Below are 18,481 nucleotides of genomic sequence, written 5' to 3' on the forward strand. Positions count from 1 at the left end.
TTTTTTAAATGGGTTCAAGAAATTTATTTGATGTATTGTAATCTACACTGAAACATTGTAGATGCAATATATTGCGGAAACGGTTTGTCGCTGACAGAAGCATGCAGTGAAAGGGCATAAATAAATTACTGCCTACAAACATAACAGCTTAACAATCCCATCAGCATTTTCATGAAAATAAACTCTTTTATACAATACAAAAAAGATAAAGGGACGAAAAATAAATAAAGCGGTTCTACATTGTCAGAGAGAACATCTTAAAATGTTAAATTATTATGAATGCACATTAGTGGAATGTAATCCTCGTCAACTAAAACCTTGCAGACGTTTAAAATGAATCACTAGGTAAATAAATCAAGCTTATAGAATTATAAACGGAGTATTGGATACTGTTAAATTCAGAAAAGTTTAGTGCGGCCAATGGCAATGAAATGTTTGCATTCAGAGTTAGATACACAAAGCGTATATTTACAGGGATAAATTACTAAACCAGAAACCGAAGAAGTACAATTCTTCATTGCTTGTGCGAACTAGTTGCTTGGAGCTTGCAAGCAGTTATTGAGTCCAACTACATCAGACTTCATATAAAAAAAAAGAAAAAAAAATGAAAATTTTTAATTCACCTGGTCAGAACACTGTAGGCCATATCTTTGAATGTTCCTGCAACATTTCTATTGTTAAACATAAACATGGGTTGCATAAAATTTGGCTAGAATCCATGAATAGTCATATCGGTGGATCACTCGTTATCCTAAAATTTAAACAGTGATAGCAATATCCATTAGATCTCGGTCAGATCACAACGCCAAGAGAACTACACACCTGACACAGATCTGTATCTTCATACAATCATGTTTAGCTTAGCAGGCCAAAACTGGAACAAAAGCAGCTTTTTTTATTATGGGTGCTTGACAAAATTAAGTCCTGGATTTGTCACACGCATTGACGGAACTCCAGCATTCATTTTTTTGCTGTATTTATTTTTATTTTTATGGTGCCGTTTCTGTTTTCTGCAAAAGGTGGCGGCATTTCACACTTTTCTCCTGTGGTTTCTGTCTGTGCTGGTTCAGGGAGGTGGCCGAGACTCCGACGTCCTTGAATATGGGACCGCAAATGCAGTCTCAACCTGAAGAGAGCAGAATATATGCATTTCATCATCATCATCATTGTTGGCTGGCTTATATAGCTCCTTGCTGAATACGCTTAATAAATCAGTTGTGGGATTCAGCAAATTAAATTAAGAAATAAAGCTGGTTTATGAAACCGCTCCCAGACCTCATCACAAAACACTTCAGTAATAAATAGATACATATACATTCAGCTGGAGCTGCCACTTATTCAAATTAAAATGAACAAGAATATTATATTGAATTATTAAGAATAATATATATATATATATATATATATATATATATATATATATATATATATATATATATATATATATATATATTTTTTTTACATTAAAGCATGTCAGGATATTCTGTTACACCAAATACACAAAATAATGATCTTTAAGAAAGCATCATTTGATAATAATAAACAAAAAATATAATTATATTATTAATTATTATATGTTTTTATAACTCTGGCTGGTACCTGTTGTCACTGCTTGTCGTCAGTATTCTGCTTGACTCCTTTGGCTTGGCTGGTGTGCTTGACTTTTGACTTCTGTTTGCATGGGAGCCCAGAGGGCCGGCCCCTCTTCCTCTGGGTGTGGGTCCCCGGGGCAGCCGCTGTCGGGCTTGAGGGCTCCGAGTTGGGCGGGGTTGATGGTGCAGATGTGGGCCGGTGCGGTGATGAGACAGGACTGGACGCTTGACCTATAGAAAACACGATGGTTCATCAGCAAATCATTGTCCTGACAAGGAAAATTTAAGGGCCAAAGGGATGATAACTTATTGAAGGTGAAATCTGCTCTAAGCATTTACTTTCTCTGGCATTGTAAAACTTTTTTGTGAGATCAGGGAGTGTAGTTGCATTTTGCTTTACAGATAAAAACAAAGCAAAGCAAAGCAAAGAAAACCGAAAGCTGAACAGTGAATTCTGTTAGTATGATGATGGATGATTGACGTGTCTCACCTGCAGAGCTACTGCTGGCATGAGAGTCATCTGACATGGGAGGCTCTGCCTCTTCCTGGATCGTAGGAACTGAGGCGAGCAAACCTGCCATGAAAAGAGAGATAGAGGCTTAGTTGCAGTTTTTTGTAAATGCTAATTTGTAAAATTCAATTAAATTATCTGCATAAAACAAATATACAAGGTTCACATTACGTATAAGCAAGTCTTTCTGATGGCCTGGGTTGTACATTTACAGAAATTCTATTAAAATGCTGAAAATGTGTTTTTTTTTTCAACACATTGAAATCACCAAGACCTCTTTTAGTAATAACAAGTAATGTTCTCAGCCTTGTTTTTTTTGTGTGCAATGTTAACAATACTTAAAAAATTGAAATCAATGCAATAGACCAGTTATCTTATGCTATTCTTGAAAAGCTTTTTCAGTTGTTGTATAATTTGCAATCGATTTTCAGCTAAAATGGCCTCTGCAAATGTAATATTTTCCATTTTGTGTAGCAAGCATGATCACTTCTCTATGCGGTTTAATGATCGACAAACTCCATTGGGTCGAAAACAAACTGCATCATTACAGTTCTTAAAGCTACTGCTTCAAAAAAATTTAGTGTGAAATGACAGTAAATTACTGTACTGAAAATTATTGCTTAATAACAGCTTAAACAACCCCATACACAAGCATTCAATATCATCAGAATGATATTTTAGTAATGTCATCATTGAGAAGTCTGTGTGTTACTCACTAAGGCCTCTGTAGTGTGACAGCTGCTGGTAAACTTGCTTCATTCGCTCGATGTTGAGCCGGCTGCTCTCGGCATGGTTGATCATAGGTTTAGGATAGTCCACACCCACAATGCAGTTGGCCTCTTTCTGCACTGATTCTGGAGCGTTCCATGGCTCATAGATATAGCGGTTAGGATAGTCTTTTAACTGCGGGATGTACCTCCTGTATGTGAGAATGTACAAGACCGTTTTATATCAGACACAAATAATGGGTTAATAAACACTTACCTAATTTAATTATATACATTTTATTACAAAAGATTGAAAATCTCATTTCATAATTTCTTGGTATTTTTTTATGGCATCTTGCAGGTGCTATAATTTGACGCAGCTGGTTATTTTCCAAGGTATTCTTCTGATTCTCATCTTTATTCACAATGTCACAGCAGCTCTTTTGAATATGCACAGTGGAAAGGCCTGAACCTGTGGCGCTTTACATAAGCCTTTACGCAACACGAATCTGCGAAGCCCTCAAAATGTAACACCTGTGATGTATGACTTGGTTAAGAGTGGTTCAGGGCTGGTTTGTGTACCTGATGTAGTCTCCGCTGGGATCCGTCCTGCGGCCGAAGCCCACGGGACAGTAACAGTGGAAGAACTGCTGGAAGAACGCACTGCAGGAAAGCCACATCCAGCTGCCTGCGTTCACGCTCCAGTCCGCATCCAATAACAACTCCTCAAAAACCTGGAGGAAAGAGAAAGAGATTAAGAGGGGGGAAAAAAGAAAAAAGTAAAGGCGACAAAGTTGTGCCATCTCATTTACTTTCATTCCACTTTCCCAGCTGATCCACAAGTCTCCACGAGTGAGGAAACAGGCTACGGCATGTCTGGCCAGGTGGTGGATCCAGCCTTCCTGTCTTAGCTGGGTCATGATGGCATCGATCCAAGGGAACCCTGTCCGACCTTCTGCCCATTTAGCCAATGCCTCGGGATTGTGGTCCCAGGGGATCTGCACGCAGATGGGGTTTCCCTCCATACGGTCAAAGTTGGGGTTGTTGGTGGCTGCCGTGTAGAAAAACTCTCGCCACAGCAGCTGTCCGAAGAGCGAGAGGGGTGGACTGGAGTGTCTCCGTAGCTGGACAAGTGCAAAAGGTCATAAAAATTGTCACAAAATATTATTTTTACAATGCTGTGGCATAGTGAACCCTGGAACACAAAACCAGTCTTAAGAGTAAATGTTTTGAAATTGAGATTTATACATCATCTGAAAGCTGAAAAATAAGCGTTCCACTGATGTATGGTTTGTTAGGATCGGACAATATTTGGCCGAGACACAACTATTTGAAAATTTGGAATCTAAGGCTGCAAAAGTCAAAAAAATAAAAATAAATAAATAAATAAAAAAAACAAACACACAAAAAAAATCGCCTTTGATGTTGTCCAAATGAATTCTTAGCAATGCTTATTATAAAAAATTACGTTTTGATCCATTTATGGTAGAAAAATTTACAAAATATGTTCATGGAACATGAATACAATCTTTACTTAATATCCTGATTTTTGGCATAAAAGAAGAATCGATAATTTTGACCAATACCATTTTTTTGGCTATTGCTAAAAATATACCCCAGTGACTTAAGACTGGTTTTGTGGTCCAGGGTCACAATTATTTCTTTCATTTTAATTACTGCCACATTAGAATTTTCTATTTCAAAGCTAACTTCATGATGTATCCACCGGTCATACTTTAGTACTGAACTTTCCATGTATTTGTAAATAAACTTTATATTTTTCTCCTAAAATACTTTCAAGCATATTAACATCAACCTGTAGATCAAAAGGACTTTTAAGATCATTAGAAAAATAAGTTCAGTCAAGTGTGTCCAGAACTTTGGCTAGTAGTGTATAATCATCATGTTTTTTTGTTTTTGTGGTGTCCCCAAGGCTCGATTCTAGGCCCCTCTATTATTCAACATAAATGCATCTATTGGCAAGAGTAATTATAAACTTCCACTTCTCTAGACTACCAACAATGCCATAAAACAGCAATGACTTACCTTCATATAAAGATCCCGCAGATTGTAGTAGAACACGCGACATGACAGACAGCCGAATCGTAGGTAAGGACTAAGTCCAGTGGGGCTCGCAAACAGTGAATGACCGGTTATTCTAGGCCTCTCGAAATTTGCTACCCAGGCCTGCATCAAAATAACAAGATTACAATAAAAGTTACAAAAATAACTATTTTGGCAGACATATATAACCATTAATTATTACTTTCTAGAAATACACTGGAGTTAAAAAAAATAAAAATTTAAAAATACATAATAGCATTTTCTAGTTAATAATTAATACGTACACAGTCATTATTAAAATGTATTCTAAAATGTTGAACTTTATGACTTGAACTTTATACCTTGAAGTATCACCATGTCTCACCTTTCTGTCTAAGTGTTTATTTAATCTGTCCAGGGCTTCTGTCTCACCACCCTTCCATACATGTGAGCTGTCCCCCCGAGTATTAAAACCCAGCTCCTCGAGAGAGGGTACGCCATAACGTTCATCGTGATTTTCCAAGATCCGCGTCCGACACCTGGCCATCTGCTCTTGAGTGATGGTCGGCAATGGTTTCCTGGGAAGTTCGAGTCGATTCACAATGGCTTGAAATCTCTTGAAAGTAAGAGGGGGGCTGTGATTGTTCATTTCTATGATCCTGAGGGAAAAGCAAAAACATGTCATTGAATTTTAACTTAATTTTAAAAGTATTTGTTTTGAACCATTTCAGTTTTGTCTTGTTTTTGAGCAGATAAATAATTTTCAAAGGCATTGCCGAGTTCATCTGGTTCAAAAGTTTGATCAAGCTTATCACAGGCTGTCACAGGTTTTACATTTGTGTAAAAAACATGGAAATATGGGGATAGCAAGTAACTTTTTTGTGGAAAGGAATACTTATGAGCAAGGACACCTTCAACTGATCAAAAGCGACTGTAAACATAATATAATATTACAAATGCTGTTCTTTAAAACATTATATTCATCAAAGAATTCTGAAAATTACAGTGAATCATGGTTTCCAATAAAATATTAAGCAGCCCAACTGTTTCCTTTTCTGCTAATAATAATAATATTGTTTTTTTGAGCACCAAATCAGCATACTGGGATGATACTGGAAATTCAGCTTTGCTATCACAGGAATGAATCACATTTCAGAATAAATTAAACAAGAAAACAGTTACTTAAAATTGTAATAATAATCCACATAAGTTATTTTATTTAATATAAATGTGTGTATTATATATATATATATATATATATATATATATATATTATGAATACAGACTTGGTGAGCATAAAAGACTTAAAACATTCCTACAAAAAAAAACCCCTGTAAATTAAGTAAACATTAATTAAATTACTTAAAATAAAATATAAAATGTGGTCAGACCAGAAATTTGATATAACAGAAAATCAAAAACAAACTTATAGCCCTGACTGTTATAATACAAAATTGCTTGATTATTGGATTCTTCACTAGAACATTCTACTAAAGTGGCACTGCAAAAAGCCCAATTTTATTCTTAAGAAAACAAGGTCAATAAAGTAAAATCATATTGGATCAAGCAGAAAGTGTGCATAGCAATATGTCCATTGGGAATACATTTCCGCTCATCCTTTAAATGCAAGCACATATGCCTGTCTGGTTCTGAGAGACTCAAAGAGAACAGCTAATTGTCTCAGTTGCTACTCTATGAGAGAAACAACAGCCTTAAAACATTAACAGCCCGTCCCTTATTTATAATCCTGACCTTATACAACTCCTGTCTATATCGGTCAGGGGTGGAGCCCCTGCCATTGGCTGGTTGTCTCGGCACGGTGCAGAATCAGGGTGCATCCGCGTGCTCGTTAGGAAAAGCCTAGTGCTCGGCTCGCACATGTTTGGAGTGGTGACTTGCATGATGAGCTATTTCACCCTCCCCCCCACAGCACATGTTTCACAGTGTGACCGCCAGTGCCGCTTCCCACGGCCAGATGGCAGCAGCGAGTCTCATAATGTCCAGGAGAGCGATTGACGTCATATGCACACCCGCACATGCATGCACACACGCTTATGAATGCAAGCTCATTCTCTTCCCTTCTGAATGAGACGTAGAATCTGGGCGTATTACCATCATCTGTCCCATTTATGTAACCTACGCAAAAGGACACTTGTTTTACATTACACGACAGGAATGGTATCTGCATGATGATCTGAGAAGGGAAGAGTCATTCTCTCCTGTCTGGTAATACTCTCAGGAAAGGCATGAGATAGACCGGGAGTTGCACATAAACATGAGTGCACAATTCATCTTTATGTCATATTATACTAAAAGTGCTGGCAAAGTTTACTGAGGAATCTAATCAATGATTAGGGAATGTTGCCCCATGATGTGCACTAACAAGGAGGTTTTCCCTTCTGGCCCAGTTAGTTGAGATGTGTACAAGCCCTACTGTCAATGTTTTTTTTTGTCCCAAATACAGTTTTTTTTTTTTTTTGAACTAAGTTAGTGGATTGTATCATATATATATATATATATATATATATATATATATATATATATATATATATATTTTTTTTTTTCATCAGTGTCAAAAAGTTTACCTATAACATTTGCAAAAAAAAAAAAATATATATATATATATATATATATATATATATATATATATATATAAAAATAATAAAATATATAAATATATTTTTATATATATTTTTTTTTAAAAAAGAATGATAAAATGTATAAAAACATTTAACAAATACAATTTGTAATAGCTGAAAATGATAGTATTGCAAATGTAATTTGTATTATTAATACATGTAAATAATATTAATTTATTATTATTATTATTATTATTATTATTATTATTATTATTATTATTATTATTATATTAACAATGCATATGACATGGTCAATGATATATATACCCACACCCACACATTTTCAGCTATAAAAAGTTATTAAATTATAAATATTAAATAATTATTTTAGAATTATAAAAATAATACCTGAAATTATACAACTGTAAACATGACCAAAATCGCATTGTTTTATGATAATGATTTGTACCATGACAGTCATTTTTTTTATTTTGTTTATCTTTTTTTGTGTAAATTGGGTGTGTGATTGCTCTTGAGTTATTTTACAAAGTTTATTGTGCTTCTTTCAAAAATATTTAATTTTGTACTGACCCCAACCTTTTAAACGGCAGTAAAACATTCATAATAAAACCTCTTAAAACACTTGTGAATGGTTGAAAAAAAACTAATGCTAAAAAATATCATTAATATACTACCTGTCAAATATTGACATGCTAGTTAATTTAATAAAGTTAATTTAATACAGACATTTTTTTAGACAAATAATTGCACTAAATGAACTTCTTTACAAAACCTTAAACCTTAACCCTTAAAGGTTGCATCTGTGAATGAATGTGTGTGCAAGTTCAGTTCATCACCCACCTGTCTGGACTGTAGAGCGTGTGAGTGTTTCGTACCAGGGTTTCCACACCATATTCCTGTGCCATTTTAATGATAGCTGCATCTCTTTCTTTGCCATAAGGCTCAGAATCATATTCAAAGGTGAGACGTGTGACATTCCACTCCTAAAAGAGACAAGAGACCAGATGTGTGTGTTAAAGAATGATACAAATATTACAACTAACTATAAAAACATCAGGGTGCAGAATCTTTTAAATCTCTCTCTATCTATAAAGTGAGATGTTAACATAATTAGCAAACGGTTTCTTTTGACGGCAACTACATCTCATCTAGTGATATAATAATTTATTATTATTATTACCAAAAGGCCTGAAAAAGAAAACTATTACTAGTAATTTCAATATCCTTTCACACATCACTCAGGTGACTTTTTGTGCACTTTGCATAAAGGCACATTGAAGGGCTGGTGTGCAGGTGCCCTCATCCCCTTGCATAAACAGCACTATTAACCTGCCAAAGGGTTTGTACAAGCCACTTGAGTGATGTATTAAATGCTGGTGCAAATCAATCAGGACTCAGATGTTTAGCTGAATATTGAATTAATGGAGCATCTAAATGAGAAATGTAAGAGCTGTGGGATGCACTGAACTTTATTACTTTAGGTTAGAATACTCCCCTAAACCCTAAACAGTAAAGAGATGATCACCTTAGCAAGCATAGCTAATAAACACTTATAGTACTCAAGGTTCCCACACCTTTCAAACAATGAATTCCCATGGATTTTCCAGCTGTTCATGTTTACTTAAGGAAAATAAGGTCATGTAATGAGATCAAATAAACGCACCCTTGGAAGACATTAGACTACTACTTGTACATCTAATATAAAAAAAAGACATTAATTAATCACACTAGGTAACTGGCCCACAAAAAGACTAAGACTAGAGCAACACAAGGTTTGTCATCCTCCATGGAGACCATCTCCAAACACTTTGTAATTTTATTAGTCTTATCATTATAAAGAAAAAACAACTTAAGCCGTGATTTCCAACAAACACCATCCAGGTCATATCGCATTATTTTATTATGTCTTGTACCGAAAGGGCAACACAGGAAACTGAACATCATTTTGAGGATGTTTCTTACGCTGATACTGTGATGGACCAGTGATCAAAACACCCACATATTTGACAATATGTTTGAAATCAGTGTTTAGGCTTGTTATCTGTTAAGAACGGCTGTTGAAGAAGAAGAAAAAAACAACAACACACTGCATAGTTCTCTAGTTTTTAAGAAAAATGTAGACTGAACCCTGACAAAAATTGTGTATTTGTTGAAACAAGTCATCACTTGCAACTGAACCGCATAATGATAGCTAGCCACTAAATTCTCTGTAGATAGGTTTCTGCTTTATCAGATCCACTAACCATAGTAAACACTTAGACATACTAAAAAACTCTGCATTTCTGCACCAGTATATCATCAGACCTGGTGGAAAATGTCCATGTTTCAAGTTATCAGACATACCGATTTAGATTCTAAAAGCCAGAGTGAGACTTAAAGGAACACACCAAATATCCAGAGAGAAATACAAACCTTGAAGAGTCTAGGGAAGACATCCGCTGGCTGTCCTCGCACCACAAAAAGCCGGGAATTCAGTTTCCTCAAACTTGTGTCCAAATCTTCTAAAGACTCCAGTAAAAATCTGCCAGAGAGGAAATTTCAAATATTATAATATTTTCAAAAGTTTATATGAATAAGCCATAACCTTGTAGTAGAGCTAAATTGTAGCAGTTTACCAGGAGTAATTTCTCAATATTGTTAGTGTAGTATACATACTGTATACATTTTTTCTGTCAACATTTGGGAAAATTGAAATGACAAATGTTAAGTACAAATCTAAATGATTTGCTGCAAATTTCGATATTATTAGCACCTTGCACTGATCACCCAAATCTCAATCGGTTGGTATTTATTCAGATTTTCATTGGACAACTGTAAATACTATTCAACATCTGACATTTAATAAACTACAGCTCGCTAGTCACAATTCATTTTACAGCATACGTAATAAAAGTGCATTCACGGCATATCGTAACTACCGTGATTATGGGATACCAACTCGTAAAAAGCGTTCACATCCTCGTAGAACTCGTATTTACAACTGGTGAACCGGGAGTTTTCTGACCGCTACGGTTTTACCACCTGACCACTTCAGATTCATTAGGCGCTGATTGATAGTGAAATAGCTCCGAGTCCAAGGGTGTGAACAGCTCTAAGTAGAACAGCACGTGCTGTCATTTCGAAATCACATTAATAATGATATGGCTTGAATGCAGCATACGACAGCACACGTGAAAACAGGATGGTTCTGTCACGTGACTCGCGGAATCGAATTTAGAATCTTCAGAATCTCGCAGGCTTTTATAAATTCTGTCTCCAAACTGCGTGTTTGAATTCACCGAAATACACAGCCAGTGACGCAATAATGAAATTGGTAATTTTAGTGGTTATATAAAACCAAAGTGGGTGTGAGCAAAACGACTGGCCTGCTAGCTTCCATATAGCTGAGATGTCAGAACTCTGTCACACGGCCCACCACAATTATATACATTTCATGCAGACCTATTTTTAAAAATAGAAATAACATACTCTATTGAATTTAGATAAGTTGAACAGAAGTGTCCAGCTGTCTGGTGAAGTTCGTTCACTTGCTCTAAACTGCAGCTGGGCCCCTTACGAGAGTCAATAATTTACGCTTTTTATAATATACACGGGTTATAAAAAAACAGCGTTACATTTTTTCAACTTAAATTAGATATATGCACAAGTATTGCCTTGAAATGACATAGCAGACCACGAGTCGGCCTTTGTCAGGGCCAAAACATAACAACGGCTATGCAAAAATGCTGCGTAGTTACGCGGCACCATATCTAACGTTACCCTTCACACGTGTAACGTATAACACTTCACACAGTATGTCTGTTTATAGCTAAAAAAAAAAAACTAAAACAAAAGGCACGTAACGTTACCTCCATCTGTTGATTCCCACGTTGGCCGAGCCTGCAAACCACGGGTCCAAAATATAAACACACCGTACAGTATCCGCGCCATTTAGTGCTTCCTGCAAAGCCGGATTATCATGAAGCCGCAGCCCTTTACGAAACCAATGCACGGAATTCACCACCATAGTTGCACTTTATTCCATTTTAAAGGTTCAGTGAAGTCGATGGTATTCCAGAAGCGTAAACAAACTCCCGATTTCAGCCGACCAGGAGCCACATATGCCTCTCTGTGAAGTTTGAGATGAGGGGCAGTCACACTAGCCTCGATGGTTTTTCCGCCTCTCGTCTCTTTCATTGGGTAGCAGAATGACACGTGTACGGATTACCCATAGTGAGTGACTCGCGCTTCCTGGCGGCTATTGGTTCCGCCCCACGGTGGAAGTCCAGCCCCGTCACGTTTCTCTGGTGTGTTGTTCGCCGTGTTCGTGGGAAATAATCGTTAAATCATGAGATCAGTTCATGCAACTGGTAAAACACGTAAAGCACACGCTTAAGTGTTCTGAGGTAAACAGACGTCAAGTCTTTGTTCAATATATGCACTGAGCACAACACGAGAGGACATGACGGTCTAAATGTTTTATAAGCATAAACTGAAGAAATGGGCTTGCATTAACGTGTTTGCAATTAAGTGGTGTTTCGCACCCCCTCGTGGTAGTTCTACAGATTGCTATGCTCAGATAAAACAAGGTTCAGATTAGGGTCAGTGCTATTTTTTGTGGCCAAGTCATGTTTTTTATTTATAATATGGATGAAAAATTTATATCAATAGTGTTACAACTTAATATAATGTATACTGTAGTATAATACAATATTACTTATTAAATTAATAATACTAATAATATTTAATATGTAATTGTATGTGATATTTATACTTAAGTCTGAGAAGTATTTTTTAAATCTTAAATGTACAGAAAAGTATGGAAGGTAAAAGTGCAAGTAAATGCAAAATGGAAAAGAGGCATATATATATATATATATATATATATATATATATATACATATATATATATATATATATATATATATATATATATATATATATATATATATATACATATACACACACACACACACACACACACACACATACAGGTGCTGGTAATATAATTATAATATCATTTTAATTTTTTAAAGGTTTTTATTTAGCACAGTGGCTAAGTTAACAAATTACCAGATGCCACCTGATTCAAATATTCCACCAACGTTAAATAGTAATGACTTTATGAATTTCTTCACTGATAAAATAGATAACATTAGAAATACAATAGCGAATGTAGATTCTACAGCGTCTAACACTTCAGTTTCCTCCATCGCACCCAAAGATAAACTGCAGCGCTTTACAACCATAGGACAGGAAGAGCTAAATAAACTTATCACTGTATCTAAACCAACAACATGTTTATTAGATCCTGTACCCACTAAATTACTGAAAGAGCTGTTACCTGTAGCAGAAGAAACGCTTCTCAATATCATAAACTCGTCGTTAACTTTAGGACACGTCCCAAAACCATTCAAGCTGGCGGTTATCAAGCCTCTTATTAAGAAACCAAAACTAGATCCTAGTGTACTGGCAAATTATAGGCCTATTTCAAATCTTCCATTTATGTCTAAAATTTTAGAGAAAGTTGTGTCTGCTCAATTGAGCACCTTCCTGCATAAAAATGATATGTATGAAGAATTTCAGTCAGGTTTTAGGCCCCACCATAGCACAGAAACTGCACTTGTTAAAATTACAAATGACCTGCTCCTTGCGTCAGACCAAGGCTGCATCTCATTTCTAGTCTTACTTGATCTTAGTGCTGCGTTCGACACCATAGATCATGACATACTCATAGATCGATTACAAAACTATACAGGTATTCAAGGGCAGGCTCTAAGATGGTTTAGATCCTACCTGTCCGATCGCTACCATTTTGTTTACTTAAATGGGGAGTCATCTCATTTATCATCAGTAAAATATGGAGTGCCACAAGGATCCGTCCTAGGTCCCCTTCTATTTTCAATATATATGTTGCCCCTTGGTAATATTATTAGAAAATACGGAATTAGCTTCCACTGTTATGCTGATGATACTCAGCTATATATCTCAACGAGACCAGATGAAACTTCCCAATTATCTAAGCTAACAGAGTGTGTTAAAAATGTAAAAGATTGGATGACACACAATTTTCTCCAATTAAATTCGGATAAGACAGAGATATTAATTATTGGACCAAAAAACACTACACAGAATCTTGTAGATTACAATCTGCAACTAGACGGATGTACTGTTACTTCCTCTACAGTCAGAAATCTGGGTGTTATATTAGACAGCAATTTGTCTTTTGAAAATCATATTTCCAATGTTACAAAAACTGCATTCTTCCATCTTAGAAACATTGCCAAGCTACGAAACATGTTATCTGTTTCTGATGCAGAAAAGCTAGTTCATGCATTCATGACCTCTAGACTGGACTATTGTAATGCACTTCTAGGTGGTTGTCCTGCTTCGTCAATAAACAAGCTACAGGTAGTCCAAAATGCAGCAGCTAGAGTCCTTATGAGGTCAAGAAAATATGATCATATTACCCCAATTTTACAGTCTCTGCACTGGCTACCTATTAAGTTCCGTATCAGTTACAAATTATCATTACTTACCTATAAGGCCCTAAATGGTTTAGCTCCAGCGTACCTAACTAGCCTTCTACCACGCTACAACCCATCACGCACCCTAAGGTCACAAAACGCTGGACTTTTGGTCGTTCCTAGGATAGCAAAGCCCACTAAAGGAGGTAGAGCTTTCTCACATTTGGCTCCCAAACTCTGGAATAGCCTTCCTGATAATGTTCGGGGTTCAGACACACTCTCTCTGTTTAAATCTAGATTAAAAACACATCTCTTTCGCCAAGCATTCGAATAATGTTTCTTTTTAATTGTGAGTGTAGTTGCATCTGTTCAAAGTTGCATTTCTATTCATTAGCTTGGGTTAAACTAATTTTACTTTGTTGGATCAGCAGCTATGCTAATGATGTCTGTATTTTGTTTCTATGTTTCGCCACGGGATTTACATCCCGTGGTAACTAGGATTTACACAAGCTCCAGTCTGGATCCAGAACACCTGAGAAGAGATGATGCTGACCCTCAGAGGACCCAGATGATGCTAACCTTGAATCAACAAACAGAACTAACAATTATTGCTAAATGTGTGACTGAATCATATAATAACTTAATAATATTGATAGTTCATCGTCTAGCTGACTACGTCTTGTATTATTATTATTATTTTTTCTAAAATCCTGTCAAATGTGCACAAACTACTAGCTACTACTAAATATTGTAGAAACATAATTTTCTGTAAAGTTGCTTTGTAACGATTTATTTTGTAAAAAGCGCTATACAAATAAACTTGAATTGAATTGAATTGAATATCATAACATTCAAAAAGTGAAACTTATATATTATATTCATTCATCACAGGTGGTGGATATTGAAGAGAGAGGACTCAAATGCGAGGGCAAAATGACAGTCTTTAATCAAACAAAGGAGAGCCACAGGAAAATCCAACTAAGGAGTACAAAGATGAAAACCAAGGAAGACCCGAAGGCTGGATCTAACAAACACAGGAAACCTCTGTGGCCGGAACGTCCAGAAGGCTGGCGAGGCGGAGGCTTAAACCGGGCTCAGGGGAGAGCCGGGGATCGGAGCTCGCAGAGCGGGGCGGCCGCGGCGTAGAACAGCAGGTAAGGTTCTGTGGGGTGCAATGGGTGAGCACAGAGATGTACAGATAGAGATAGTAGACAACTAACTTCACCCCGACTAGACAGGACAGGACAGGACACGAACAACTGCTAACATGGACGCCAAAGGCAACGGCTTCATACGGAAGTAACAATCTGACAATGAGACACGGGAACGAGAGGGTAGAAGTAGCCCAAATAACAATGCAAGATGAGAACCAGGTGGAGGGGGAATTATCTTAATGAGAAGTGAAGACAGCTGTGACACAGAAGCGAAGAGCGAGGGAGACAGGAGGGGAAAAACCAGCAGGGGGAGACAGAGGGAGAAGAAGAGAGAGATAGAGACAGGATCATGACAAGACCATGACAGTACCCTCTCCTCAAAGAGCGCCTCCAGGCGCTCCAGCGGGGAAATGCTGGCGAGACCGGAGGAAATCATCAATGAGCGAGGGGTCCAGGATATCCTTAGGGGAGACCCAACTCCTCTCCTCAGGACCATACCCCTGCCAATCGACTAAGTATTGGTATCCACGACCCCGACGCCGCCTATCTATGATCCTGCGGACGGTGTAGACCGGGGAGTCTTCGATACGAACGGCAGAGAAGGACGTGGGAGGGGGGGAGCGAGAGGTCGGTTTAATGCAGGAGACGTGAAACACCGGGTGAACACGACGAAGATTATGCGGCAACTGGAGTTTGACGGCGACAGGGTTAACGATTTTGATAATGCGGAACGGCCCGATGAAGCGGGGAGCCAGTTTACGGGAGTCAGACTGGGATCGGAGCTCGCAGAGCGGGGCGGCCGCGGCGTAGAACAGCAGGTAAGGTTCTGTGGGGTGCAATGGGTGAGCACAGAGATGTACAGATAGAGATAGTAGACAACTAACTTCACCCCGACTAGACAGGACAGGACAGGACACGAACAACTGCTAACATGGACGCCAAAGGCAACGGCTTCATACGGAAGTAACAATCTGACAATGAGACACGGGAACGAGAGGGTAGAAGTAGCCCAAATAACAAGGCAAGATGAGAACCAGGTGGAGGGGGAATTATCTTAATGAGAAGTGAAGACAGCTGTGACACAGAAGCGAAGAGCGAGGGAGACAGGAGGGGAAAAACCAGCAGGGGGAGACAGAGGGAGAAGAAGAGAGAGATAGAGACAGGATCATGACAAGACCATGACAGTACCCTCTCCTCAAAGAGCGCCTCCAGGCGCTCCAGCGGGGAAATGCTGGCGAGACCCGGAGGAAATCATCAATGAGCGAGGGGTCCAGGATATCCTTAGGGGAGACCCAACTCCTCTCCTCAGGACCATACCCCTGCCAATCGACTAAGTATTGGTATCCACGACCCCGACGCCGCCTATCTATGATCCTGCGGACGGTGTAGACCGGGGAGTCTTCGATACGAACGGCAGAGAAGGACGTGGGAGGGGGGGAGCGAGAGGTCGGTTTAATGCAGGAGACGTGAAACACCGGGTGAACACGACGAAGATTATGCGGCAACTGGAGTTTGACGGCGACAGGGTTAACGATTTTGATAATGCGGAACGGCCCGATGAAGCGGGGAGCCAGTTTACGGGAGTCAGACTGGAGGGGTAAATTAGATGTAGAAAGCCAAACCCTCTGACCCGCGGCATAGCGAGGACTCTTGACACGCGATTTATTGGCAGTCACGCACATGCGTCTCTTAGAACGACAAAGTGCGGATCTCACCCTCCTCCAGGTTCGTTTACAGCGACTGATAAAGGTCTGAACGGACGGGCAGTGAGAATCGGTCTCTTGGGACGAAAATAAGGGCGGTTGATAGCCGAGGCAACATTGAAAGGGAGAGATACCAGAGGCCGAGGAGGGGAGGGAATTATGAGCATACTCAGCCCAGGAAAGCTGTTCGACCCAAGATGAGGGATTGCGAAAGGCTAGACTGCGGAGCATGCGGGCAACAATCTGATTGGCTCGCTCGGCCTGGCCATTAGTCTGTGGGTGAAAACCCGAGGAAAGGCTAGCAGTGGCCCCTATGAGACGGCAAAATTCTTTCCAGAACTGCGAGGCGAATTGCGGACCCCTATCGGACACGACGTCGGTGGGCAACCCGTGATACTTAAACACATTATCAATCATAATCTGGGCCGTTTCCTTCGCAGAGGGCAGTTTGATAAGAGGAATGAAGTGCGCCGATTTTGAGAAGCGGTCGACTACCGTCAGGATGACAGTCTTGCCGGCTGAGGGCGGAAGACCGGTGATAAAGTCGAGAGCTATATGGGACCACGGGCGAGAGGGAACAGGTAGCGGTCGGAGAAGACCAGCAGGCGGAGAGTTGCCTGCTTTGGTTTGGGCACAGACAGAGCAGGCAGCGATAAAGCGGCGCGCATCACGTTCTAAAGAGGGCCACCAGAAACGCTGGCGGATAAATGCGACAGTGCCTCGAGCACCGGGATGAACCGCTAGTCTAGAAGAATGGGCCCATTGAAGAACCGCTAATCGTGTGGGAATAGGGACAAAAAGGCTGCCCCTAGGGCAGTTACGGGGAGTAGCGACGTGAGAGAGAGCGCGTTTAACCTGTCTCTCGATCCCCCAGACCGTAGCCCCCACCACCCGACCGGAAGGGATAATTTCCTCTCGGGGGGTGCGGCCGATCGAGGGATCGAAGAGTCGAGACAACGCATCTGGTTTACCGTTCTTAGAGCCCGGACGGTATGAAATGACAAAATCAAAACGCGTAAAGAAAAGGGCCCAGCGAGCCTGACGCGAGTTCAATCTCTTGGCGGAGCGAATGTATTCTAAATTGCGATGATCCGTCAAAACAATAAAAGGAACAGAGGATCCCTCTAACCACTGCCGCCACTCACCCAATGCCAGGCGGATGGCGAGGAGCTCTCGATTCCCGACATCATAATTATGTTCAGCGGGGGAAAGGCGGTGGGAGAAGTACGCGCAAGGGTGTATCTTATTATCCGACGCTGACCGCTGGGAAAGAACGGCTCCCACCCCCACCTCGGAGGCATCGACCTCAACGATAAACTGTCTTGAGCTATCTGGGGTGCGGAGGATGGGTGCGGACGTAAAAAGGGTCTTTAGCCGGTCAAACGCCTCCTGCGCAGAACCGGACCAACTGAAACGAGACTTAACCGAAGTGAGGGCAGTGAGTGGCGCGGCCACCTGACTGAAGTTGCGTATAAAGCGGCGATAAAAATTAGCAAAACCGAGAAAGCACTGTAGCGAGACACGAGACTCAGGGACGGGCCAATCGAGCACGGCCTGGACCTTGGTAGGGTCCATTTTGATCCCCTCTGCCGAGATAACGGAGCCTAAAAACGTTATAGACGAAGCATGAAAGGAGCACTTCTCGGCCTTAACAAAGAGTCGATTCTCAAGCAAACGTTGGAGAACGCGGCGAACGTGCTGCACATGAACCTGGAGAGAGGGCGA

At 39.6% G+C, this 18,481-nt stretch overlaps 1 protein-coding gene across 1 annotated transcript; it reads right to left on the minus strand.

Annotated features, from left to right (window-relative positions):
- Nucleotides 1–11,649, minus strand: LOC113097561 (cryptochrome-2-like). Its single transcript, XM_026262797.1, has 11 exons — nt 11,302–11,649; nt 9,866–9,974; nt 8,294–8,436; nt 5,239–5,512; nt 4,857–4,997; nt 3,623–3,934; nt 3,393–3,544; nt 2,820–3,022; nt 2,083–2,166; nt 1,600–1,823; nt 1–1,126 (listed from the first exon to the last, which is right to left on the minus strand). The coding sequence occupies exons 1-10, from the start codon at nt 11,457–11,459 to the stop codon at nt 1,606–1,608; spliced, it is 1,794 nt and encodes a 597-aa protein (XP_026118582.1). The 5' UTR covers nt 11,460–11,649; the 3' UTR covers nt 1–1,126; nt 1,600–1,605.
- Nucleotides 11,650–18,481: the final 6,832 nt, after the last annotated feature.

Source organism: Carassius auratus, unplaced genomic scaffold (genome assembly GCF_003368295.1).
Source record: "Carassius auratus strain Wakin unplaced genomic scaffold, ASM336829v1 scaf_tig00216331, whole genome shotgun sequence".
Taxonomy (NCBI): domain Eukaryota; kingdom Metazoa; phylum Chordata; class Actinopteri; order Cypriniformes; family Cyprinidae; genus Carassius; species Carassius auratus.

Bases quoted from the DNA above. Each gene is read 5' to 3' on its own strand.
- LOC113097561 (XM_026262797.1), bottom strand. From the start codon at position 11,459: ATGGTGGTGAATTCCGTGCATTGGTTTCGTAAAGGGCTGCGGCTTCAT. The intron at 3,935-4,856 runs GTAAGTCATTGC...GCACTTGTCCAG, and splicing joins TGCGGGATCTTTATATGAAG to CTACGGAGACACTCCAGTCC. The intron at 3,023-3,392 runs GTACACAAACCA...TCTCACATACAG, and splicing joins CCCAGCGGAGACTACATCAG to GAGGTACATCCCGCAGTTAA.